The following is a 26,291-nucleotide window of genomic DNA, read 5'->3' on the forward strand; positions in this document are numbered from 1 at the left end:
AACACCTGCCTACCCAGTTTAAAGACCATGAAGGCAGGGGCTCCTGGGTAGCTCAGTCAGTTAAGCATCTGAGTTCACAAGTTTGAGCCCCACATGGGGCTCTGTGCTGTCAGCATGGAGCCCGCTTTGGATCCCCTGTCCCTCTCTCCCTCTCTCTCCCTCCCCTGCTGATGTTCTCTCTCTCTCAAAAATAAATAAACATTTAAAAAAAAAACACACAATGAAGGCATCTCTAAACATTGAGTTAAAAGCTTGATGAATCAAAGCATCTATAACTAGATTTCAATTTTCTTTCTTCCTCTTTCCCGCAAATGAAGAAAAGGCCAGGAAGTAGCATACATCTGCAATAACCAGCTTTTTAAATATTCAAATCCCAAGTCAACAATTAGAAGCTTTGTTTCCAGGAATGATTCTAATAAAATAGAGAAAAGCAAAATTTATTTTTAGACAAAGGAAACTTTAAGCAGAATTTTTTTTTTCCTGAAATGATGCATTTTTCCCCCGATTGTAAAAGTAGTATATGGACTGCCAGTAGAGATGTCTAGAAGTTAAATGTTTTGACACATCTGTTCTCTTCCCAAAACAGAGCAAAGATTGATAAAATACAGAAAGAGAAAACAAGAAAGACATGTAGAGGTTAAAAAGCAGAAAAAAAGAGAAGGGCAGGACGGCAGAGTATAAGGAAAAGAAAAGATCTCTAAAGGGCCAAGCCCGAAGACAGGCCTACTGCACCCCAAATCCAGACACAGGCAGGCAGCAATGATCGGAATTTCAGCTTCTACTGGGGTTGGGGAACTAAAAAGGTTCCCTTGAACCAGGTGACCTATCTTTACCCCCAGAAAATGAACCACGTTGCTTCTGGCTTAGTGTGATATTACCACACAGCAGGAGACCCGACATAAGGCCTGGTTCTTGACTAGAGGCCAAGGAACTGCACAGACTATTAGACATGGAGGGAAGAGTATAAGAGAGAACCAAAGAAAACAATGGCACAAACAAACAAACAAAACACCCTCTCATCAAAATGAGCTCCAATCCCAAATTCAAAAACACATGAACGGTTCCTATTAATCGACAACCTACAGAATCAGACAAGAAGATGCTGATAAATCCCAGTTATGCCGAATATTTGAACACACCTGTATCAGAGAATGAAAGGGGAAGAACAGAAAAATATTAAGAATATGAATGATTTGTTCTCAACCAATGGATCTCGAGGGAAAGTCAGCTGGAGAAACCTCTTCTGGAAAAGACTTTCTTCCCTGAGAAAAAGAAACATGAACAGAAGTTTTCCTTTTCTCTTCTCCTGGGACACAGTTACATGAAGACATACTGCCTGGAGCTGGGCCAGCCTCCTGGATCATGAGGATGAAAGCCAGTCGAGCACTGAGACATCCACAGGAAAGTGGACAGAGCTACCTTGCTGATTAGATCATCAGGCTACTGCACCACCCGCAGCCACCTCCTGCAGACTTCTCATATAAGACACAGACGTTCTCATTGTTTAAGCCATTTTCCCCTTATATATTGTATTACTTGCAGAAATCGCCCAAACTGGTATGTAAATTAAAGCAATTTCAATCAGTCTATAAAGAATTTCTCACAGAACTTGATAACCTGCTCTTAAAATTTATATTAAGGAGCAACAGGCCAAGAATAAGCAGGCCGATTTTAAAGAGAACAGCACTGAGGACTTGTTCTCAGATATCAAAGTGTATTACGAAATTACAGAAACCGAGACAGTATGATACTGGTGCAGAAATAGACTAGTGAGCTCAGAAACAGACCCAGGTATATATGGAAACTTTATATAATACAGAAGTGTCATTACAGAGTGTGTGTGTGTGGGGGGGGGGGGTGACACAATGGGTTATACATATAGGGCCTTACACTATACACAAAAAATAAATTCTAGATGGATATGAAGACCATAAATACCAGATGGGTTAAAGAAAATATAAGACAATGTTATTATAACATGGAGGCAGATAATTTTTTTAAACAAAACTCTTAAAGCACAAATCAAAAAGGAAATTGATAAACTTGACACATTAAAGTTAAAATATTCCTGGGGTGCCTGGGTGGCTCAGTCAGTTAAGCATCTGACTTCAGCTCAGGTTGCGGTCTCACTGTTCCCAAGTTTGAGCCCCGAGTCGGGCTCTGTGTGACAGCTGGGAGCCTGAAGCCTGCTTCGCTTTCTGTGTGTGTGTGTGTCTCTCTCTCTGCCCCTCCCCACTCAAAAATAAATAAACATTAAAAAAAATTTAAGGTTAAAATGTTCTTCACAACCAAGATACCTGTTGGGAGAGGCCAGCCTCGTGAGCCCTGAGTGCACAGTCTTGCTTTTGTTTGCTGAATTGTGCAGCATCAGATTTTGGCACCTGGTACCAGTTCGGTCTGGCTTCTCCTTCTGTACTTGGCATGACCGTGTCTGGCGTCCTTCCCGTAACTGCTATCACACAACCAGGGGGAGTCTGACGTTTTGAGAAGTCTTTGGTGGGAAGTGTGCTAAAGAAGAGCATGGCACTGATGGGGTTTCTACCTGGTGACCCACATGTATATAACCTCACTCCTGCCTTCACCCCTCCCACAGCAACCCAGGCAGTCCCTTGTCAAAAACTCTTTATAGCTTTTAAAACAGTACCAAGCAGATTAGTCTCCTCTTTTTGCACATAGCTGACTTTTACCTCTAGACCTTGGCCCTCTAGATTAGAGGAGCTCATCCTCACTTTCAAGGGGAGGGGATGGGCAAAGAGAAGAAATCGTGTAGAGTGGCCTGGAATTTTCTGCTCTAATCCCACCATTACAGTCTGAGAATTTTCAGCTGTGGTAGCAAAAAAGTCTTTTTAACTTTCAGTAATATATCAACACCTTTAATGCTGACACCATCTACTATAGATAGTTGGGATTTTTATGTTTATTTATTTATTTTGAGAGAGAAAGAGAGAGAGCGAGCATGCAAGCAGGGAGGGGCAGAGGGGAAGAGAGAGAGAGAGAGAGAGGGAGAGAGAACTCCAAGCAGGCTCTGTGCTGTTAGTGCAGAACCCAATGGGGACTGAAACTCACGAACTGTGAGATCATGATCTCAGCTGCAATCAAGAGTCAGATGTTTGACCGACTGAGCCACACAGGCGCCCCACAGAGTGGTTTTTGACACCCACCCCCTACACTGTTCCTACTCTTCCTTCCAGCTCTATCCCCACCTTCCATATCCACTTCTGTCATCTGTACTTTTTCATCTGATGTGCTGAAGAGCAAGGCCACAGCACAAAAACCAGTCTCTGTTAAAAGATTAGCAAGAGTGGCCACCCTCAGCTGGTTTTAGATTACTTGCAGGTCTGTTTACAACTGAACTAGCAAACAGTGAGCTTGTCCTTGTCCAGATTCCACCTGGCCCTCCAGCCACTTGCCCTCACAGGGACCCAGGGGGTGGTTCAGGGAATCCTGGCAGCCGAAGCCCCAACAGCTGTCTCTTCCTGCCTTTGTTTAGTGACAGCCTACAGCCTGCCTGCACCAACAAGCACCACCAGCCCCCCACCCCCATTCCTTTCTGAGGCTTCAGAGTCAGGGGGTGGGGTGGGGAGGGAGGACTCCAGCAAGCCACTCAACCGTCTGAGCCTTATTTCCTGCTCAATAAACTGAGATGATAATAATGCCTGTTTCATAAGGATGAAGGGGAAGTAAGTGAACTCAAGTGATTCACAAAAGCATCTGGAAGCATTCCATATAGGTTATTGGGTCGTGTGTGTGTGTGTGTGTGTGTGGTGTGTGTCCCCTCCCAAAGTTCCACTGAGTTTTACACAATCACAGGATAATGGCAAGGTTATTGTTTGTTTAATCCACACTTGCTAAAATAGAAATAACCCCCAGCTCTGCTAAATTATAGGCAAACACCCCTAAACATTTTATTTTTTTTTAAATTTTTTTTTTAACGTTTATTTATTTTTGAGACAGAGAGAGGCAGAGCATGAACGGGAGAGGGTCAGAGAGAGAGGGAGACACAGAATCGGAAGCAGGCTCCAGGCTCTGGGCCATCATCGCCCAGAGCCCGACGCGGGGCTCGAACTCACGGACCGTGAGATCGTGACCTGAGCTGAAGTCGGACGCTTAACCCACTGAGCCACCCAGGCGCCCCACACCCCTAAACATTTTAAACAAATATAGATTTTTTTTCACACTTCATGTTGAAATTTTACAATACTTATTATTAAATCTCCCAGATTTACCCTAAGGTTCTTATTCTTTGAAGAAAACAAACCTAAAGGCAAAGATAATAACCTCTTCTAAGTACAGTAAAATATCATCCTCTGAGGTATTAAAACAGCACTTAAATAGCTAGACAATTCCTGGTCTTGGAAGACAGTTCACAGTAAAGATATTAAATTGCTGCTAAGGGTTTAGACATTTAACTTTCAAGAAGTTAGATTGATGATGATCATTATTTTCAATACTGTTGTGTGTTTACCCAGTGGATTTTCCCCCAAAGAGCCAAAGGGCTCAACAGAAACCTGACAGCTGAGGTGCTGCAGACCTGAGGCCTTGAACTAGCTTGCCACTTGCCTTTGGAGTACCAGGACCCCCTGCGGTGAAGAGCAGGGAGCCTCCTCCACCTGCCCCATGTTCTGTGCAAGTGTCCCCAGCTCCAAAGCAACTGTAAGAGAACTTGGAGACTGCAGTTCAGACCTTTGCTGCAGAGCACAGCCCAACTGAGGCTTGTCACTCCACTCAGCTCAAGTACAATCTGCCCGAGCTCCAAAAGCAAAGGCACTGCTTCTCCAGCATTTTTTTTGCTTCCTCCTCCTGATAAGAGGACTGTGGAGCATCATCTGGACTGCAATCCACACCCATAGATGCCAAGGGCCTTCTTCGCACTGGGTGAATACGATAGGAGCCTGGCACCTAAGCTAATGTCTATGCATCTGGGAGGGACAGGGCAAACCATCCAACCCCTCAGTTCCCTCATCTGTAAATACTCGGGACTGGGATAGACCTCTAAGGGCCCCACCAACCTAAGAGTCCATGTTTCTAAGATGATGCAACACAAGACTGAAAATACATGTAAAAGAAATTAAAAAATTTTAATTTTATAAAAAGCCATCTCATGGTTAGAAGAGTCATGAAGGGAGTGGTTCGAGTCATGATTTCACAAGCTGAATTACAAACAAACTACACTTTATTCCATTAATGCAGTCTGCAACTCTAGGTGACAGATAAAAAATGACTTACTGGTGATTCAATGTCCTCCAGGAGTAAAACAGAACAGCGTTCACATTTCAACAGAGTTTGGGCCCGATGCATTATTTTCTTGACAATTTTCTCCAGGTCAGTCTGTTCTTCAAATAGGTCATTAACAACCTCTAGCAAAGCCTAGGAAAGATGAAATGGATATATCTAGGTGGGTATAGGACTGAATAAAAATGTTTTTTTTTCTCTCAAAATTCCATTTTGTCTTTGCTATAATAAAATATAAATATATTTGTGTGGCTAATTAAAAACATGTTTTAATGTTTATTTATTTTTGAGAGAGAGATAGCACAAGCAGGGGAGGGACAGAGAGAGAGGGAAACACAGAATCCAAAGGACAGTCTGGGCTCCGAGGTGTCAGCACAGAGCCTGAACGTGGGACTTGAACGTGGGACTTGAACCGCGAGATCATGACTTGAGCTGAAGTCAGCCACTTATCCAACTGAGCCACCCAGGTGCCCGTGTGGCTAATTTTTAAAGCATTCATGATTGTTTTGAAATATTCCATCATTTTGTTTTATCACAGAGTTTTGAGCTGGAAAACACAACTTGAAAATAGTGCCAATCCATATAATCCCATATGAATCCTACATATAGCTATAGAACTATTTCCCAAGTAGCTAATGACTACACAGTCCCATTTAGTCCTTAGCTCTCAGCTTTCCTCCATGCCCCACTCCCACCCTCTCCTGCAGTTTTTCTGCAATGTGACTAGGTATAAACTCAACATTTTATGTTATATCAATACCTGATTCTCTCTAAAGCACATTTATTTCAGAAAATTACAAAGCAGCTCTTCCTCACCATCAGGAAGAAATGGGTTCATGGTCAAACTTGAGACATATTTTCCCTAGTATATACTTCTCACAGAATTCTGAAGGAATTATAGTGGTGAATGCTAATTAAGCTTCAGAGCCATATATATATATATATATACACATATATCCCCCACTAATCCATATATATATGGATTAATATATATTACACATATATATTTTATGTATATAAAAATATATATTATTAATTATTATATATATATATATATATATATATATATATATATATATATATATATATATAAAACCCTCATTAATCCCTCTACACAAGAAGTATTGTTTCATTCCACCTGCACAGGAAAACATTTAAATACTATTATATATCTCAGGAAAGAAAGTACCATTAAAATTTCTGTTAAAACAACAGAATGAGGGGCGCCTGGGTGGCGCAGTCGGTTAAGCGTCCGACTTCAGCCAGGTCACGATCTCGCTGTCCGTGAGTTCGAGCCCCGCGTCGGGCTCTGGGCTGATGGCTCAGAGCCTGGAGCCTGTTTCCGATTCTGTGTCTCCCTCTCTCTCTGCCCCTCCCCCGTTCATGCTCTGTCTCTCTCTGTCCCAAAAATAAATAAACGTTGAAAAAAAAATTTTTTAAAAAAAAAAACAAAAAAAACACAACAGAATGAAAAGCACACAAACTAAAGAAAAAAAACCTTAAAATTCTAACTTGAAAACTGCATACTCATTTAAAATCAAATTGCAATAACCTGTTATTTTATCCAGCTAAGTTAACTTGCAATTTTTGCATTGAAATAATATTTATTTGGACTTTTTAATTACATGGCTCTTTCCAGAGATTTCAGAAAAGTGGGCTATGTACAGGTAATAGATATTATGCTTCTATCAGAGAGCAATAAGAAAATTACACAGCCAGTGAATTGTCCAGAGGGTGCTTTGTTCAGTAGAACTTAATGAGATGTACACTCTCAGGTCTGACCTCTCACAAAAGGATTTTGTGGGTTTTCAAATTAACATCTATTCAGGTAGATGGTGTTGATGATCATCCCAGGGATATGACCAATTGTCAACTTTAGTAATGAATTTGATTTGTCCTGAAACCATTGGAAACATGTGAAAATTTCTTCTCTGAGTCTGTTCAGGTAGAAAAGCATTTGAATGAGTTAAGAGATCCATGAAATGAGTCTAGTTCACTGAGCATCTAAAAGAGGATCAAATATCCTTGGTAGCATTTTCTCTAAAGAGAGCTTGTGAATGTGGCTAAAGGCCCTGGGTAGCTCTATGATCCTGATGTGGAGAAACACCAGGAGGTGAAAAAAGTTTTGAGTGTATCCTGACTGTTTGGCATTTGGACAGCAAATTGCTGTTAAGAAGGCAATGTGCAATAATTTCATACTTAAATATAACATTAAAAATGAGGCAATTGTCTAAATAATTACCAACACAATTCCCTGTTATTAAGGGGGAAACCATTATTTCCTTAATCATCTAGACTATTTCTTCAGATGGATCATATTAACTGAACAATTATTTAACTTTTCAATTTGTTGTGACTGCGTGGATAGGGCCTCTGGGACCCATATACAAAAACATTTATCTCAGAGGAAAAACTAATTGTGCCTTGAGTCTTGCACTGACAAAGCACATCATAGTAATTTTACTGTTTCTAATTAAAAATTGCTGCTTTACTAACAAGTGATAAAAGTTTCACAAATAACAATACAGACTAGTTCCACGATGGGAGAAAAAGAGAAGGAAATCTAGGATGATAGGCAATTCAATAGACATTAAAGGCCATTCATACAGCTGAACACTCCCCATTTCTTTATTTCACTTGTATTTCCCCCTCCCGCTCCTTCTAGTGCCTTCTTTTGTTCCTGGGCTCATCCTTGGACCTCTTCCCTTCTCTTATCCACATATTCTCCTCCAGATTACCCAAACTGGTACCCTCCTTTTAAATGCCATCTATATATACTGATAGTTCTTAAATATGAATCTTGAGTCCTGACATCTCACCAGACCTTTAGACTCCTGTACCCAGCTGTTTACTTGCCATCTGTACAAGCCAAAAGTCATTTTCACTCATTTCCCACATCAGTAAGCTTTGTACATTTCACTGCCAATTTTGGGAGGAATCTCTCACTTTTCACTGCCCTAATTCCAGCCACATTATTTCTTTTTATCCCTAGCTCTATTAAGATATAATTGAAATATAACTTTATGTAAGTTTAAGGTGTACAATATGATGGTTTGATACAGGTACATATTGTGAAATGATGACTACAATAAAGTTAGTTAACACGTCCATCACCTCACATAATTACAATTTGCAAGTATTCTCTCCCATTCCATAGGCTGCTTCTTCATTTTGTCGATGGTTTCTTTTGCTGTGCAGAAGCTTTTCAGTTTGATGCGGTCCCACTAGTTTATTCTTGTTTTTTTTGTTTTGTTTTTGCTTGTGCTTTTGCATTAGAGTCAAAAAATTGATGGAGTTTTTCTCCTATGTTTCTTCTAGAAGTTTTAGTTTCATGTCCTACACTTATATCTTTAATTCAAGTTAATTTTTGTGAGTGGTGTAAGGCAGGGGTCTGATTTCATTTTTTCCATGTGACTATCTAGTTTTCTCATCACCATTTATTAGAAAAACTATCTCTTCCCCATTAAGTATTCTTGCCTCTTTATCCTATATATGTTAACTTATAAGCATGGGTTCATTTTGGGGCTCTCAATTCTATCCCACTGGTCTTGTGTCTGTTTTTAGTGCCAGTACCATATTGTTTTGATTACAATAGCTTTGTATTATAGTTTGAAATCAGGAAGTGTGATGCCTCCAGCTTTGTTCTTCTTTCTCAGGATTGCTTTGGTTATTTGAGTCCTTCCTCTCTACTCTCCAGATGCATGGATCAAGCTTTCACCTGCCGCGGTGCCTTTCCACTTGATATTTCCACCATCTGGAATGCTCTTCCCTGATCTTTGTGTGGTTTTGCTCCTTCATTTCATTTAGGTCTCTGTTCAAATAACATCTTATAGAGAACTTCTTGATCATGATCTGAAATAAACATCCTCCCAAACTATCCTTCAGTGACCAATCCTATCCCTTTATCTCATTTCACTTGTTATAGCACTTATCACTACCTGATACTATATTATTTTGTATTTGTTTGCTTGCCTACTATCGTTTCCACTAGAATAGTAAGTTCTGAGGGCAGGGACTTCGGACACACAGTGTCTGAAGAACGTCACACAATAAATGTGCTGAACAGGTAAATAAATTGTGCCAAACGTGAGGATGTAAAGATCAATAATACATGAAGCGTCCCTTAGAAACTTCAAAATGTAGGTGGAGAAGAATGCTACCAATAAATATTATACAGTGTGATAAGTGTCCACAAGTAGAATAATGGCGATATATACAAGGAATGACGAGAAGAAAGGAAGGGAGGATTAACTAGAAGGCTGAGCTGGGTCCTGAAGGATCTGTAAGGCAGGTGGTGGTGGGAGGAAAAGGTGGACATGATGCACTGAAGGCAGAGGGAGGAATGTGGCTAAAGGTATAAGAAAGTAAAGTAACAGGCTGTATTCTGGCAACAGGGGACTATTGCTGGAGTGCCAAATGAAAGGAGGAAAATGGTAAGCCATGGGGCTGATGACAAAAACAGGATCCAAGTCAGAGAAATGGTGTGGTATGCTATGTTAAAGAAGATGGCTATAGTAATCTGTTGTGTGCATCTGTTGGCTGTGAAATATTCATAAATCATAATGCTTAGCCAATGAAACTTTTAGTCAATTTGATTACTAATTAGCTGAGGATTTCTAACTTTTTGAAACCTTGTTAAATAAATTTCTAAGTTGTGGCAGTAATCTCCATGTATTTAAACGTATAACAATGGGGCACCTGGGTGACTCAGTTGGTTGAGTGTTAGACTTCTACTCAGGTCATGATCTCACAGCTCATGGGTTCGAAACCTGTGTCAGGTTCTGTGCTGACAGCTCAGAGCCTGGAGCCTGCTTCAGATTCTGTGTCTCCCTTTCTGCCCCTCCCCTGCTCACACTCTGGTTCTCTCTCTCTCATAAAAATAAAAAAACATTAAAAAAGTTATAAATAAATAAAATAAAATAAAATAAAATAAAATGAAATAAAATAAAATAAAATAAAAGTATAACAAGTCCCTGGTCAGTGGCACGGACATCTCTTCATCTCTCAAGTCATAAGTTTGAGTCTCACATTGGGTGGAAAGATTACTTAAAAATAAAAAATAAAAATTAAAAAAAAGGTATAATAAGCTTAATATAATTTAATCTCTATTTGATAGTTTAGAATTTTTTTTGAGTATCGGCCCACCTGCTATTCCTCTTTCTCTCCTCCTTCTTTCCTCTCTAACTCTAAAGCTGGTGAAGGTATAGGAGATCAATCCCTCCTTGTGTGTGTCTTTATAATCCTATAAAAGTGTTTGCATTATTGTCCAGCCATCTTGTGATGCTCTTCCAGAAAAACTTTGAATTCAAAAGCAAAATTTATGAGATGGAGTGAAGTCATTTGTAACATACCTTGCTTCTTAAAGGAACTAAATTGTACAATTTAGTGTGTTATTGTCTCAAAGCCATAAGTAAGAATATATCTGCTGCCTTACAGTATAGATGTGAATTAATTTCATTTTTTTTTAAAGATTATTTATATATGTTGAGAGAGTATGCGAATGCAGGAGGGGCAGAGAGAGGGAGAGAGAGAGAATTCCAAGCAGGCCCCATGCTGTCAGCAGAGCCTGATGCAGGGTTCGATCTCAGGACCCGTAAGATCATGACGTGAGCTGAGATCAAGAGTTGGACACTTAACCAACTGAGCCACCCGGGCTCCCTGAAATTAATTTCATTTTTAAAAGAAGCTGGTACTATTTCCCCAAACAACAACAGAAAATATGTATCCACTTCCATTTGGACTTAATGCTTATAGGTATCTTCAACCATAAATTTGAAGGATTAAACAAATTAAAAGGATTCCTGGACTATTCAAAGATCATCTGCTGTTTTTAAAAGACATGATGACTCACAGACACTTGAAAGTCAGAGAGCTTTGAGGATTGTCAACAGTGTTTCTTTCCACTCACCCTGCTTCTTTCATACTCTTTCCTTGAGGCAGCAAATAGCTGAGCATTAGATATGGCAATTCCACAAAATGGAAGATACATCTGCATAACCTGGGGGCAAAGAGAGTGTTAAAAACATTAAAACATCACTGCACCAAATTCCACATTCCCTGCATTGGCCTGATCATAATACTTTGTTTTCAATCAAAGAAATTGAGTATGGAATTGTTGATACTAGTATTTTAACTTTGGAAAGGATATTTTTCAGAGTTAACTATAACATCGTCTCAGTGAAGCTTTAACCATGGACAGTCACATCTATGAGCATATAAAGTGAAGCAACAGGCTATGATGACTATGATACAGGAACTGTATCTACATCATCTGTACATTCCTTCTCTGATCAATGAAAAAAGAATAAATGAATAAATTTATATATCTAGAATCTAAGGCAAGTGCCCACATTCACATTTGGAGGCAAGCAGGCTGTGAGTCAATTTCTTTGCACATAAGTTATCTGTAGTGGGGATCTCAGCTTGACCCTGGCAATGTCAGCTACAGATTGAAGTTTGCAAGGGCCCAGTAGGAATTTAGCAACCTGAGGGCCTAGTAGCCTGAAGCAAAAGAGCTCAAAATGTGCCCACCGTTCTGTTGACATAACTGGATTGAATGCAAATTTGTGGGATGTCCTACTGAAGCCTGTTTGAGGAAAGGCTGGGGATTCTTTAAGAGAACACTTCTCTGATGGGAAGAAACAGCTAGGTGTGGTGGGCTCGATCCCAACAAAGACTTTCTCATCATTTCAGTATCACTGATTTTCAGTACTGCCTGGCACTCTCACTCAAATTCATTCCAGAATCTCTGATTCCAAAGGGAGAGAAAATACCCCAAGTAAAAACCAAAAGAACTATTTCCCTAAACTCTTTACAACATAGCACATTGGGACAAGTAATATTGCTTTGGGACTCCTCTAAAGCAGATAGAAAAGTGCATGTTTCTTCCTCCCTCTGTCTCCTTGTTTGTCTGTCTCTCTTTCTCTCTCTCAATCTCTCTCTCTCTCTCTCTCTCTCTCTCTCTCACACACACACACACACACACACACACACACACTACAAGGTCCTGTGAAGGGGTACTCTAGAGCAGTGACAAAACAGAGCAGCTCCCAATTCCTAGAAGAGTTTACCACAGGCGAGGGATAAGAATGGCAGGAACAGTGTGAGACACCCCGGGGACACCCAGAAAAGAATTACCCAGAGTGGGAGGTGTTTTTGCAGCAGGCTTGAGAAAGACAAAAGATGAAGAACAATCCACATTCCTTATCATTGCTTTCCTATTAGATCTTGCTTTGGCTACCTGGGCATATTCAGCTGTGACCTCAGGTCCCAGAAAGTATTTCACAAGGCCGTAGAAGCCAATGCTGTGACACCACTCTTACAGAAAACAGAGAAATGATGGAATTGGTATTAACCAGAAGTACAAAATCAGTGAGCTGGCTGATTTTTACAGATCTTTCCTGGATAAATTCCTTCAATGAATTTGATTCCAACTTCTATTTAATGAGGACCTTCTATTTAATGAGGTGCCAAACACTCTCACTTCATTTCTTTATTTGAATGGCACATCAACTTGTCATGGAAAAATTTTAAGTACATTTTAGAGATCAGGAAATTCAGTAACTTGCTCAAACTCACACAGGAACTCAGGTCATCTTATGCTACACCTCATGATCATGTCCTACAACATGGTGCCTCCTAGAACTGGATGCTATTTCTGTCGCCCCCTCATTCCTCTTCATTACTACTCCCCCTCATGCCTTAGGAAGTTTGTTGGTAAGCCAGGATAAAGCTGTTGACATAAAGCTGCCAGATATTCTGCCAGAATTTCCCTGCCTTTAGCCAGAATGGGACCACTTTCAACATCACCTACACACACAGCACTTTTCTTGTAGTTTCCTGTTGTTGTTGTTGTTGTTGTTGTTGTTGTTGTTGTTGTTGTTTTGACTCTGCTCTGGAGACAGTGACTATGATGGAGGTGGAGGGAAGGAGGGGATACAGGTTATTTTATTTTTCTCCTTTTCTTTCTTTCTCTTTCTCTCTTTCTTTTTTCTTTCTTTTTCTTTCTCTTTCTTTTTTTCTTCCTTCCTCTCTCCCTCCCTCCCTTCCTTCCTCCTTCTCTTTCTTTCCTTTTCTTTTTTTCTTTCCTTCCTTTCTTCCTTCCTTCCTTCCTCTTTCCTTCCTTCTTCTCTCTCTCTTTCCTTCTTGACTTCCTGACTTCCTTTCTCCTTTCCTCTCTTTCTTCCTGTATTTATCTGCCTTCAGGGGCCAAGTTTAAGGTGGTTCAGAGGTCAAGCAAGTATGTAGAAGAGAATGACCAAATAAATATGTGAAATGTTTTCTAATATATCATAGGCTTGCTTCAATTCCTTTGTAATGCCAATATTTATTGAGCTCCAAGCACTGGGTCTCATTAAAAATTATGTGACTATTAAATTAGATGACCATTGTCCTTTATATGGCTGTTCTGTGTGAAAGCCAACAAGTCACTTAACCTTTCTGAACCTATTTCCTTATCTGTAAAATGCCTGGTTTCGCTGGGTAATCTTCCTAATCCTTTTTAATTCTAATACTTGGTGATAAGTAGAAACATCTATGAGCTGTAATATTCTACTTGCTGGAGAAAACAAAGAATTCAATAAACATGCTCACATTTTACTCAAGAAATAATCATTTATAGTAGTAATCGATATTGACAAAGTCCTTGGATATGACATTAAGCATTTTATACATACTATATCATCTGATCCTTGTAACTACATATGCTATACCATTCATTTTATTTTTCAGATAAGAAAACTGGGCTTTACAAACTTATCCAAACTTTTTGGGAGATATCTCTCCATGGATCTCTCACATTTCTGCACAATGTAAAAACAAAGGCACTGCTCTATATTTCAAAGGTGTTTGTATAATGAATGGCCTTGGAAAAAAAGTGTCTTCTTCCAGAGCAAAGAGCAGACTTGTTTAATATAAAGCATAATTAAGATAATATTCTCTGGAGTAGAGGTCAGGCAAGCTTACTGTCCATTATGAAAGATCTGTGTTCTCTATATTTGAGGTTCCTCTGCTATAATCCATGTCCTGTGTTATCAAAATGATGCTGTTACTGAACACTTTATCCCAAGCCAGAAATAGCTGTTCACATATCAGTAAGACTATTTTATTTTTCATTTGTCCTGTTGGTATATTGATATGAACTCTACAACATAGTTACTTAGTAGTTGTAATTGTAAAGTAAGAGCCCAGGAGAAATTACTAAGATCCATGGTAAATTTATTTATTCCCTTTTTATTGAGCCAGTTGCTATCGATTTTATTTTCTCATTCCATTGATTCCCCTCCCCCACTACATTACATTTCTTTTATTTTAGTGATTAAAACTAGAAAGTCTATGTGCATACTTAATAAAATCTAATTTTAATATCTTTAGCCTCCTTCCAAATAAGATAAGAAGGTTGAATACTTTAACTTTCCTGTTATACATGTTACTTTTTTGCTTTTTTTACTTATACCTTGTTTTGTTACTGCAAATTGGACATTATTATTATTACCTAATGCTTTTTTAGATTTACCCACATGGTTCCCAATTTTTTCCTCTTTGTTCCTTCTAGCCTCTTCTTGTTTCCTTCTAAAATAATTTTCTCTTTTCGAATCCTTTAGAACATCCTTTAGTATTCGTGGTAAATGTGTTTTGTTTGTATAGAAAGGTCTTTATTTATGATCAATCTTAAAAGGTAATTTAGTTTGGTATACAATTCTAGATTGACCACTGTCTGTCATATTATTCCCCCATCATGTGCAGCTGATGCTGCTAAAATGTCCACTGTCAATCTAATTCATTGTACATTATCCATCTTTGTCCCTGGCTTCTCTTAGAAACTCTTTATATCTTTGGTGGCCAGTCTGTACTTTTCCAGCCTCAGTCACAGGCTTAACTAAATCATATAGAACTCTAAATATATTGAGCAAATATTACTGAGGATGGAGACAATATTACACCTTTTTGACACATTGCAAACCGAGAGGGGAATCTTTATTTACAAAGGGAATGCTCTACCTACCCTGTGTCATTTATCAGTACAACAATTCAGCGCTCTGAGGCCAGAATCAGTTCCACTATGGATACCTACATGACAATATAATCATAGAGTTTCTAAACAAATGTGCAGAAGAATCAGATAAACACATTTTGAAAGGAGGAAGTAAGAAGAAGCAGAAGCAGTATGGATATAGGAGATGATGAAAAATCTTAATCTTTTTTCCAGTCCCAGTGCAACAGATGTCTTTTTTTTCAAAAAAGAAAGAGGGATACTATTCTATTCTGCTCTTTTTTAGGTCCCCCTCCTCCAAGAAAAAATACGAATTTGGCCTTCACTGTCTAGTTTCTGAATGCCAAAAGGTCTAAAAAGCCTTAATGACTAAGAAGCTAATGAGTCTGCACACCCTTGTGCAGTACTTTTCAGCTTGAAAGCACTTTATGAACACTGGCTAATTAATCTTTACAACATCCCACTCAGAAAGAGAGTTAAACTGAAAATCATTAAATAGCGTGGAAAAGTCCCTCTAGCCCTGGAAACTCATGAAAAGTATCACTAATAAGCATAAAATGTGAGCACTGGGACCTTCCATCAATGTCCTAAAGAAAGACAGTAGATACTGAGCCTTTCAAAACTTACAGATCACAGAGGAAGGCTGTTAAAGCCTCCAGAGCTGGTCCCGTCCAATAATACATCATTAAAGGACACTGGAGGTCTACATTGGAGATTCTGTGAGGGGCCTGGGGCCACCCCTTTATGGACTCCACTCCTGAAGGCAAATAGCTTGAAGAGCCACATCACTATCAGCTAAGGTCACGGGTGAGACAAGGTCTTCCCACCATCATGTAGCATCTCCTTTCTCTGTGCAGACCCTGTAAGTTGCACTAGCAGGTCCCTTCCGCCCCCTCTGGCAGTGACTATAAGGCAAAACTTCACTGAGCTGGGTGGGGCCACCTGATTGGAAACCGGGAGTGTTGTAACTCAAACACGAAATAAGCTCTTCAAGTAATTTGGAAAATAAGGTATCAAAATATGGATGTGGTCACATTATTCTCACATTATGAAATACTTTCCATATATTTTAGGAAGATAATATTTAAAAGAGTAAAAAAATGAGTTTGAAGTTTTCTAGAGTCTCCAGAGGAAATTCCTGCTTCCAGAGGTATAGTTTGGTTCACTGCAATTTTGTTTCTAAGCAAATTCAATAAAAGCAATAGGTCAGGTGTTTATTTCAAGAATAAGAATCCTGCATGAATCTTGTCACCTCACATCAAAGTATACACACTTGGCTGAAGCATGCCTTTCTCTTATCATGCTGTGCCCTCTTTGAAGAAAAGAGCCTCCCCAAAATAAATAGAGACATACATAAAGTACCAACTTTTTAAAAAATGTTTTAATGTTTATTTATTTTTGAGAGAGAGTTGAGTGGGGAAGGGGCAGAGAGAGAGGGAGACACAGAATCCAAAGCAGGCTCCAGACTCCGAGCTGTCAGCACAGAGCTTGATGTGGGACTTGAACTCATGAACAGCGAGATTCTGACCTGAGCCAAAGTTGGACACTTTACCAACTGGGCCACCCAGGCACCCCAAGTACCAACTTGGTTTAAAAGAACATTGGCATGGAATAGACAATCCAACACATACTTTTGGAAACTGTTCGCTTTAAGTATAAACACTCTAGGGACACCTGGGTGGCTCAGTCAGTTAGGCATCCGACTTTGGCTCAGGTCATGATCTCACCATTCCAGAGTTTGAGCCCCATATCGGGATCTGTGCTGACAGCTCAGAGCCTAGAGTCTCTTTCAGATCCTGTGTCTCCCTCTCTCTCTCTGCCCTCCCCCACACTCGTGCTCTGTTTCTCTCTCAAAAATAAATAAAAATAAACAATAAAAACAATTAAAAAAAAGAACACTAAAGAGAATGTGGGGTGCATTTTATTCACAAAAGATGAGGAAGAGCAAGGCAGCAAATAAAGGAAAAGGAGAAACTTACTCTTCTGCTTTCCATTCTTAGGAGAGGGGGACATAGGTGTTTCTGCTTCTGCCCTGGTGGGTATCAAAGTGGGGGACCCCAGGGGAACTGGAATGAGTACCCTTCAGCTATCTTACCTCTCTTTCTGAGGCTAGTATTGGCTAAAATATCCCTAAGAGGCCAAGTTCATCCAAGGGTAGACAGGCTGAGGCCAATTCCTGGTAGGCAGCCTGGTAGGCATACCTGGGGGTATGTACTAAAACTGATTTATGCTGATGGTTGCACTACTCATGAAGTTACTAAAAATCACTGAATCGCTCTTTGAAATGGGTGCATTTTATAACATGTAAAATATACCTCCATATAGCTGTTAAAAATTATCATTCAAAAATCCCACTCATTGTGTGAATTAATATTTTTTAGTCAATCATCTGCTGGGCATTTAGGTCATTTCTAACTTTAATAATCTTAGAGTTAAACATTCTAGAAATTAAATGTTTGCACATCCCATAATTATTTTCTCAGGATAAAGCCCTAACATTTGAACTAATTTATTTAATTTAACACACACTTACATAGCACTTTCTCTGCACCAGGAAATATTCTCAGTGCTTTACTAATATTAATTCATTAATATGTATGTACATTTTTAAATAACTCCTAACATTACACAAATTTTTAGTTTTTGTTTAAAAAATCAAACAGTATAGGGGCTCCTGGGTGGCTCCGTTGGTTGAGCATTTGACTCTTGATTTCGGCTTGGGTCATGATTTCACGGTTTGTCGTACTGAGCCCTGCATCCAGCTCTGCACTGACAGCTCAGAGCCTGCTTGGGATTCTCTCTCTTGCTCTCTCTCTGTCTCTCAAAAATAAATAAATAAACTTAAAAAAAATCAAACAGTATAAAAGTGTATACAATAAAATAACTACAGATGCCTCTTCATTTCCTATTCTGCCCTACTCCTCCCCCAAGGAACAACCCTAAGAGGCATTCACAGTGCATTCTTCTAGACCTTTTTTAATTAACTGCCAACTTAACAATATTTAGTTCTGGGGGTGTTTGTAAACATAAGTGGGATCACACTGTAAGTTATGTTTTATACCTTCCGTATCACTTGGCAATATCTCTTGGAAAACTTTACGTGTCAGTTCAAAGAAATCTACTTAACTCTTTTTCATCTCTGTGGAATATTCTATGAGGAGACATTCATGTTGCTTCCAATTCTTCTCTATTACAAATAACACTGCCATGAACTTTCTTGTAAACACATCTTTGTGCACTTGGACAATACTTCTGTTGGACAGATTCCTAGAAGTGAAATTTTGGTTGAAGAAAATTTGCATTAAAAAAACATCTTAGGGGCGCCTGGGTGGCGCAGTCGGTTAAGCGTCCGACTTCAGCCAGGTCACGATCTCGCGCTCCGTGAGTTCGAGCCCCGCGTCGGGCTCTGGGCTGATGGCTCGGAGCCTGGAGCCTGTTTCCGATTCTGTGTCTCCCTCTCTCTCTGCCCCTCCCCCGTTCATGCTCTGTCTCTCTCTGTCCCAAAAATAAATAAACGTTGAAAAAAAAAAAAAATTAAAAAAAAAAAAAAAAAACATCTTAGGGGCGCCTGGGTGGCGCAGTCGGTTAAGCGTCTGACTTCAGCCAGGTCACGATCTCGCGGTCCGGGAGTTTGAGCCCCGCGTCAGGCTCTGGGCGGATGGCTCAGAGCCTGGAGCCTGTTTCCGATTCTGTGTCTCCCTCTCTCTCTGCCCCTCCCCCGTTCATGCTCTGTCTCTCTCTATCCCAAAAATAAATAAACATTGAAAAATAAAAAATAAAAAAAAAAAAAAAAAAAAAAAAAAAACCCAAAACATCTTAACAGCAACTGCCAACTCCTCCTCCAAAAATTCTCTACCAATTAATACTCCCACTAACAGTCATCAGAGAATTCATTTACCTCTACTCATACAACATTGGATATTATTATTCTTTTTAAATCTTGTCTGACAGATTAAATCAGCATTTACTTTTGCATTAACTTACATTTGTTTGATTATTAGTGATACTGATAATAATTTCATAATATAATATTTGTTGGTTATAATTTCCATAATTTCTTAGCTATCTGTTTTTAACATAGCCTCTTTGTGTCTTTCACTTATCTTTTACTGGACATTCTACTTCTTACGGCTTAGTACGCACTCTTTTTATTCTAAAAATAATAATCATCTTCCATTTTCGCAAATCATGAATCTTACTCGATAATTAACAATTGGCATCTCTGTGATACAGTCCAACAGCCCTACAAGCTATGATTGCTTCATCAAAGATAAGTAGATATTACGGCTCAGTAAACTTGGCCTACTCCCTCTCACTGTATAAAGAAATTTTACAACAATATCTATCTGTATAACTCTGTCAAGGTTATTTTTATACACAGGTTGACCTACATATTTCATCCTGGCTATTTGTTCCATCCATTTTTGTAACTTAGAGTTTGTGTAAGAAGTCAATTTGAGCTACAGTTTGATCCAGGCATTCTTGAGTTTTAGCTTTTAAGGTCGTTATGATTTCCCCAATTACCAAGCACAGGTATAATTGCAGAAAGCTGTACTGCCTAGTAATTTAGTGTTGGTATCAACACCTCGATGCTGGAAAAATCCTATTATATCATAATAAATGTATGAACAGAAAAATTCTCTAAGGCTATTTTCTGATGAGAAATACATTAGTCTTTCTTTGAATTTGAAACATATTCACACTATGTCCTCCTATCAGTAGCAGGATCCTTCTTTCACCATCTTATTTATCTAGCTCTTTCTTTTGTATAACTCCTGGTTCTTAAAGTAGTAGACATTTCATATAAATGGACTCATATAATATGTGGCCTTTTGTGTCTGTCTGCTTTCACTTATAATATTGTTTTCAAGGCTTTTCAGTCTTTTTTTTTAATTAATAGACTTTATTTTTTAGAGCAGTTTTAGGTCACAGAAAAATTGAGTGGAAGGTACAGAGATTTCCCATAGACTTCCTTTCCTCCCCCCAAAACACACAGTTTTCCCTAGTATTAACATCTTACATTAGTATGGTACATTTGTTATAATTAATGAGCCAATATTGATATATTATCACTAACTACAGTCCATAGTCTCATTAAGTCCAAACCTACATTAGGGTTTACTCTCTGTGTTGCATAGTCCAAGGGTTTTGACAAATATATGATGACATGTATCTACCATTACAGTATCACACAGAATCATTTCAGTGACCTAAAAATTCTCTGTGTTCTGCCTATTCGTCCCTCTCTCTATCTCCCCAAACCTTTGGTAGCCAGTGATCTTTTTATTGATTCCATAGTTTTATCTTTTCAGGAATGTCATATAGTCAGAATCATACGGTATGTAGTCTTCAGATTGGCTTCTGTCACATAGCAATATCCACTTAAGGTGACTTCATGTCTTTTCATGACTTGACAGCTTTTCATTTATTTTTATTACTGAAAATATTTCATTATATGGATGTACCACAGTTTGTTTATCCATTCACCTATTGAAGGACATCTTGGTTGCTTCCATGTTTTGGCAATGATGAATAAAGCTGCTGTAAACAGTCACATGCAGGTTTTTGTGTGGATGTAAGTTAACAATTCATCTGGCTTAATACCCAGGAGTATGATTGCTGGATTGTATGAAATGAGTATTTTAGTTTTATAAGAAACTGCCAAACTGTCTTCCAAAGTGGCTGTACAATTTTGCATTTGCACCAGCAACGAATGGAAGTTCCTGGCGCTCCACATCCTTGTCAGTGTTTGCTGTTGTCAGTGTCTTGAATTTTAAACATTCTAATAGGTGTTTCATGATATCTCATCATTGTTTAAATTTGCAGTTGCCTGATGACATGGGATGTTGAGCATCTTTTAATATATTTATTTGCCATTGGTGAGCTATCTGTTCAGATCTTTTGCCATTTTTAAATCAAGTAGCTTGTGGCTTATTGTGTTTTAGGAGTTCTTTACATATTTTGGATACCAGCCCTTTATCAGATATATATGTTTTGCAGAGATTTTCTCCAGTACGTGGATTGTCTGTTCATTACATGTTATTTTTGTGTAAAGCTTAACTAGACTTTTTACTTGTTTCTGTTCTGATTTCAGAGAACTTTAAGATAAATCAAAGATTTTAATACATTTCCTCATCTATTTTCAATCTTAGCTCAATATCAGTGTACCTAGGACAGTATCCTTTTGTCCAGGCTCAAGGAAAAAAGCATGTTTTTTCTGTGGAGGTAAACCCTGTACTAGGGTTTTTCATTTGTGTCATTTCTGTGGGATCGTGGGGCTCTTCCTGTCCACCATCATTGTTTCTATCTCCTGTGTCTGGATCTTCTCTTCTCCACCAGAGGAGAATGTTTTCCCTTTCATTTGGTATTGCTGTTTCCATCTTCACCTGCATCTGCTTACCTTCAGGTCCTCACCCCCTGTCATTTGGATTACAACCTGCAATCTACAAGAATGGCTCACCGGAAGCTTGTCTATGACTTCCCGATCAAAAAATCACAAAATCAACCAACTAATCTAAGTCCTTGTCCTTTTTAAAGCCTTTAACACTTAATCACCAGCTGGATATTAAATATTTGGCTAACATACACTATACATTCCTATCTCTCCTTCTGTGTTTCTGACACCCCTATTCAAGTTAATATTCCCAGATTCAGTCTTTGGCCTTCTAGCCTTCTCTTTCCACATTCTCCATCTAAGGATGTATTTATTCTCATAATACAAGAACCCTACAAAATAAAGCAGGTTGGCCATCTAAGAATTAACCTTTGAGCAAAAGTCACCTAGAAAAGAGAGCAAATTTCGTAGGGCCAGATATTTAAGCAGCCAAGAAACTTCCTTCTTCTGCTTACTCACTCCTCCTGCCTCACTCTTGAATGTTGGTCCATCTTTAATTCCCTTTGGCTCTGAATTCACACTTCTATGTCCCTAACCACACTTCTTCTCAGCCACCCTCTGCTATTTTTCACATTCAGGTTTTAGAGTTTCTCATCCTAATCCATCAAGTTGAGCTCTGGAAACATTTGCTTCCTCTATCTTACAGTCCAAGTTTCTCATTTCCAGTACTAAATTGAACTTGAACTCTGAATTCAACTATTAACTAGACAGTTACCAAAATCTCTTCCTTTTATCTGTGTAACTTCTGGGACGATTCTCAGAGATGGCTCTCTGGTGCTGACTTTTCTCTGTGCTCTAGCTCCACATTGGAGCTGCCTAGAGGACACTTCAACTCGGAGGTCTATATACTACCTCAAACTCAGCATTCCAGAACCAAGTTTATCATTTCAATCCCCTTCTCCTCCTGAAGAAAGAGAGCTTCTACTAACTAATTTGGATGTAAATTTTAAAAAATAAAAAATAAAATAATAATAAATCTCCAATCCACCAAGGGGAAAAAAAAAGAGAGAGAGAGCTTCTAAAATGCTCTATATGTGCCAAATGGATAATTTATGTTCTATTCACCCAGTTCCAAACTCTTAAAGCCATCTTTGATTGCTGTCCATATACTCGCTAAGCACATCAAAGCAATTCAGTAGCTTTGAGGTCTCCATCCCCATACCGCTGAGTTTCTGTGGCCTAGCATATTCATTCCCCACTATCTCTAGATTATTATAACAATAATCAAGACATTCTCATCCTCACAATGTCTCAAGAACTCATTAATTTTTGCTTTCCCATCCAGTATAAATTTAAACATACTGACTATCCCAATGTGCCCTGTTGTCACAGTTAAAGAATGTAAGAAATATTATAAATGCCTTACACATAATGAAAACTGTTTTTGCAAACTACTATTATCTGAGTATTTTTACACCACATACAGTATTTTTTAAAAATCTCATTAGAGGCTCATCAGAAAGTATCTCCAATATTTAAGACTATGGCTTGGTATTTTATAGATGCTTGTGGAAGATACGTAATAATCCTAGGAAAAATAGTGAGGAAATATAAAATTGCTATTCAGAGGAATACACGAGACCCAGAGGGGATTCTTCTACTTATATATCTTTTTTTCATTTTCCAAAAATAATTTATCATCAAAATGCAACACCAATGACATGGATAATAAACCATACTATTTTTTAATTTCCAGCAATATTCTCCAGTGGAGAAGAAACAGAGAAGGCTATGAAAAATATGCTTAGAGCATTAATATTTAATTAATGTAATAGGACCCTAAAATGAATATTATAAATGTAAAAGCCTTGATCAAATCCATAAGTTTTGTCTATGCAAGTAAAACACTGAATTGGTACCTACTAAATTTAAGACATTCTTAACAGACAACCTGGAAGGCTGAGCTTAAAGTTTTGCATAAAAACAAATAGAACTTTGTGAAGGGCTAATCATTCACAGGCACACCTCACTGTATTGTGCCTCACTTGTTGTATTTTGCAGATATTGTGCTTTTTAAAACTCAGGATTTGTGGCAACTCTGCATCCAGCAAGTCTCTCAGTACTATTTTTCCAGCGGCATTTGCTCACTTCACGTCTCTGTGTCACACTTTGGTCATTCTCTCAATATTTCAATTTTTTTCATTCTTATTATATTTGTTATATGATCTGTGATCAGTGATCTTTGATGTTATTATTATAATTGTTTTGGGGTGCTGCAAACCATGCCCATATAAGACAACAAACTTGATCAGTAAATGTGTGTTCTGACTGGTCTACCAATGAGCCAGTCCTCCCCAGACTCTCTCCTCTCCTTGGGCCTCCCTGTTCCCTGGGACACAACACTGTTGATATTGGGCCAATAAATGACCCTACAATGGCCTCTAAGTGTTCAAGTGAAAGGAGGAGTTGCACGTCTCTCACTTTAAATCAAAAGCTAGAAACGGCTAAGCTCAGTAAGGGAAGGCATGTTGAAAGCTGAGATAGCCAAAAGCTATGCTTTCTGCACCAAACATTTAGCCAAGTTGTAAATGCAAAGGAAACGTTCTTAAAGGAAATTAAAAGTGCTACTCCAGTGAACATACAAATGATAAGAAAGCAAAACAGCCTTATTGCTGATATGGAGAAAGATTTAGTGGTCTGGCTCAAGTTCTAACCAGCTGCAAGTCTCCCTTAAGCCCAAGCCTAATCCAGAGCAGGCCCTAGCTCTCTCTGATACCATTAAGGCTGACAGAGGTAAGGAAGCTGCAGAAGAAAAGTTGGAAGCTAGCAGAGGTTGGTTCATGAGGCTTAAGGAAAAATCTGTCTCCACAACATAAAAGGACAAGGTGAAGCAGTTAAGTCCTGATGTAGAAACTGCAGCAAGTTCTCCAGAACATCTAGCTAAGATCGTTAACGAAGGTGGCTACACTAAACAACAGATTTTCAATGTAGATTAAACAGCCTTCTATTGGAAGAAGATGCCATCTAGAACTTTTATACCTAGAAAGGAGAAGTCAATGCCTGGCTACAAAGCTTCAAGGTACAGGCTGACTCTCTTGCTAGAGGCTAATGCACTTGGTGACTTTAAGTTGAAGCCAGTGCTTGCTCACTAACCATTCCAAATATCCTAGGGCCATTAAAAGTATGTTAAATCTATTGTTTGTGCCCTATCAGTGGGACAACAAAGCCTGGATGACAGCGCATCTGTTTATAACATGGTTTACTGAATATTTTAAGCCCACTATTGAGGCCTGCTGCTCAGAGAAAAAGATTCTTTTCGAAATATTACTGTTCATTGACAGTGTACCCAATCACGCAAAAGCTCTGATAGAGGTGTACAATGAGAGTAATGTTGTTTTCATGCCTGCTAACACAACATCCATTCTGCAGCCCATGGACCAAGGAGTCATTTCAACTTTCAAATCTTATCACTTAAGAAATATATATTATAAGTCTAGAAGCTGTCATAGATAGTGATTCCTTTGATGGATCTAGAGAAAGTAAACTGAAAACTTTCTGGAAAGGATTCACCATTTTAGATTCTGTTAAGAACATCTGTGTTCATGGGAATAGGTAAAAATATCAACATTAGCAGGAGTTTGAAAGAAGTTGATTCCAACTCTCGTGGGTGACTTTGAGGAGTTCAAGACGTCAGTTGAGGAAGTAGCTTCAGATGTGGTGGAAATAGCTAAGGAACTAGAATTAAAAGGTGGGGGTGCTGAAGATGTGACTGAACTGCTGCAATCTCAGCATAAAACTTGAATGGATGAGGAGTTGCTTCTTATGAATGAGTAGAGAACGTGGTTTCTTGAGATGGAATCTACTGGTGAAGATGCTGTGAAGATTGTTGAAACGACAACAATTTAGATAGAATGTTACATAAACTTAGTTGATAAACCAGCAGCAGGGTTTGAGAGCACTGATTCAAATTTTGAAAGAAGCTCTACCATGGGTAAAATGCTATCAAACAGCATCACATGCTACAGAGAGTTTGTGAAAGGAAGAGTCAACTGATGTGTCCAACTTCATTGTTGTCTTATTTTTAAAAATCGCCACAACCACCCCAACCTTCAGCAACCAGCACCCAGATTAGTCAGCAGCCATCAACATGGAGGCAAGACCCTCCACCAGAAAAAAAGATTAGGACTTGTTGAAAGCTCACATGATAGTTAGCATTTTTTTAAACAATAAAGTATTTGTTAGTTAAGGTATGTACATTATTTTTTAAGACATAATGCTATTGCATATTTAACAGTCTGCGGTATAGTATAAACATAACTTTTATATGCACCGAGAAACCAAAAAATTCATTTCGCTTGCTTTATGGCAGTATTTGCCTTATTGCGATGGTTTGAAACCAAACCCACAATATCTCCGAGGTTTACTTGTATTACCAGCGTCGGGTAGAAATCCAAAGAGGTGAGGGGAAAGTTTCCTATGGGGTTCATTGGTGATTCAGCAAGTTTCCTCCTTATGTATCTTAGAACAGTCTAACTAACAAGCTAGGAAGCTATCTTCAAAGCCAAAATGCTTTATTGCCCGCATCCACACTTTTCATTCTCCGGCCAGATTCAGTCTGTCAGCAGTATAGTCTCATCAATTGCTTTAGGTGTTGTTTCTTTTCATAGTTCAAATATTTATTTTAAGGGCTAAATTACATATACAGTAAGAAAAAAGAATAAAAATACAGGCTCA

General features: G+C 38.7%; 1 protein-coding gene across 3 annotated transcripts in view; it reads right to left on the bottom strand.

Annotated features, from left to right (window-relative positions):
* Nucleotides 1–26,291, bottom strand: part of PDE11A (phosphodiesterase 11A) — a 414,495-nt gene that overhangs the window by 222,703 nt on the left and 165,501 nt on the right. For all 3 annotated transcript variants that reach the window (XR_015255343.1, XM_086718963.1, XM_025933541.2), the window contains exons 3-4: nucleotides 11,141–11,230; nucleotides 5,227–5,367 (exon numbers count right to left, since the gene is read on the bottom strand). Coding sequence is in view for 2 of the 3 variants with exons in the window: in XM_086718963.1 (XP_086575089.1) it covers nucleotides 5,227–5,367; nucleotides 11,141–11,230 (231 nt within the window). In the remaining variant the exon portion in view is untranslated. The remainder of the gene's footprint in view (nucleotides 1–5,226; nucleotides 5,368–11,140; nucleotides 11,231–26,291) is intronic.

This window comes from Puma concolor, chromosome C1, assembly GCF_028749965.1.
Source record: "Puma concolor isolate L17-30 chromosome C1, mPumCon1.1.hap2, whole genome shotgun sequence".
In the NCBI taxonomy this organism is placed as follows: Eukaryota; Metazoa; Chordata; class Mammalia; order Carnivora; family Felidae; genus Puma; species Puma concolor.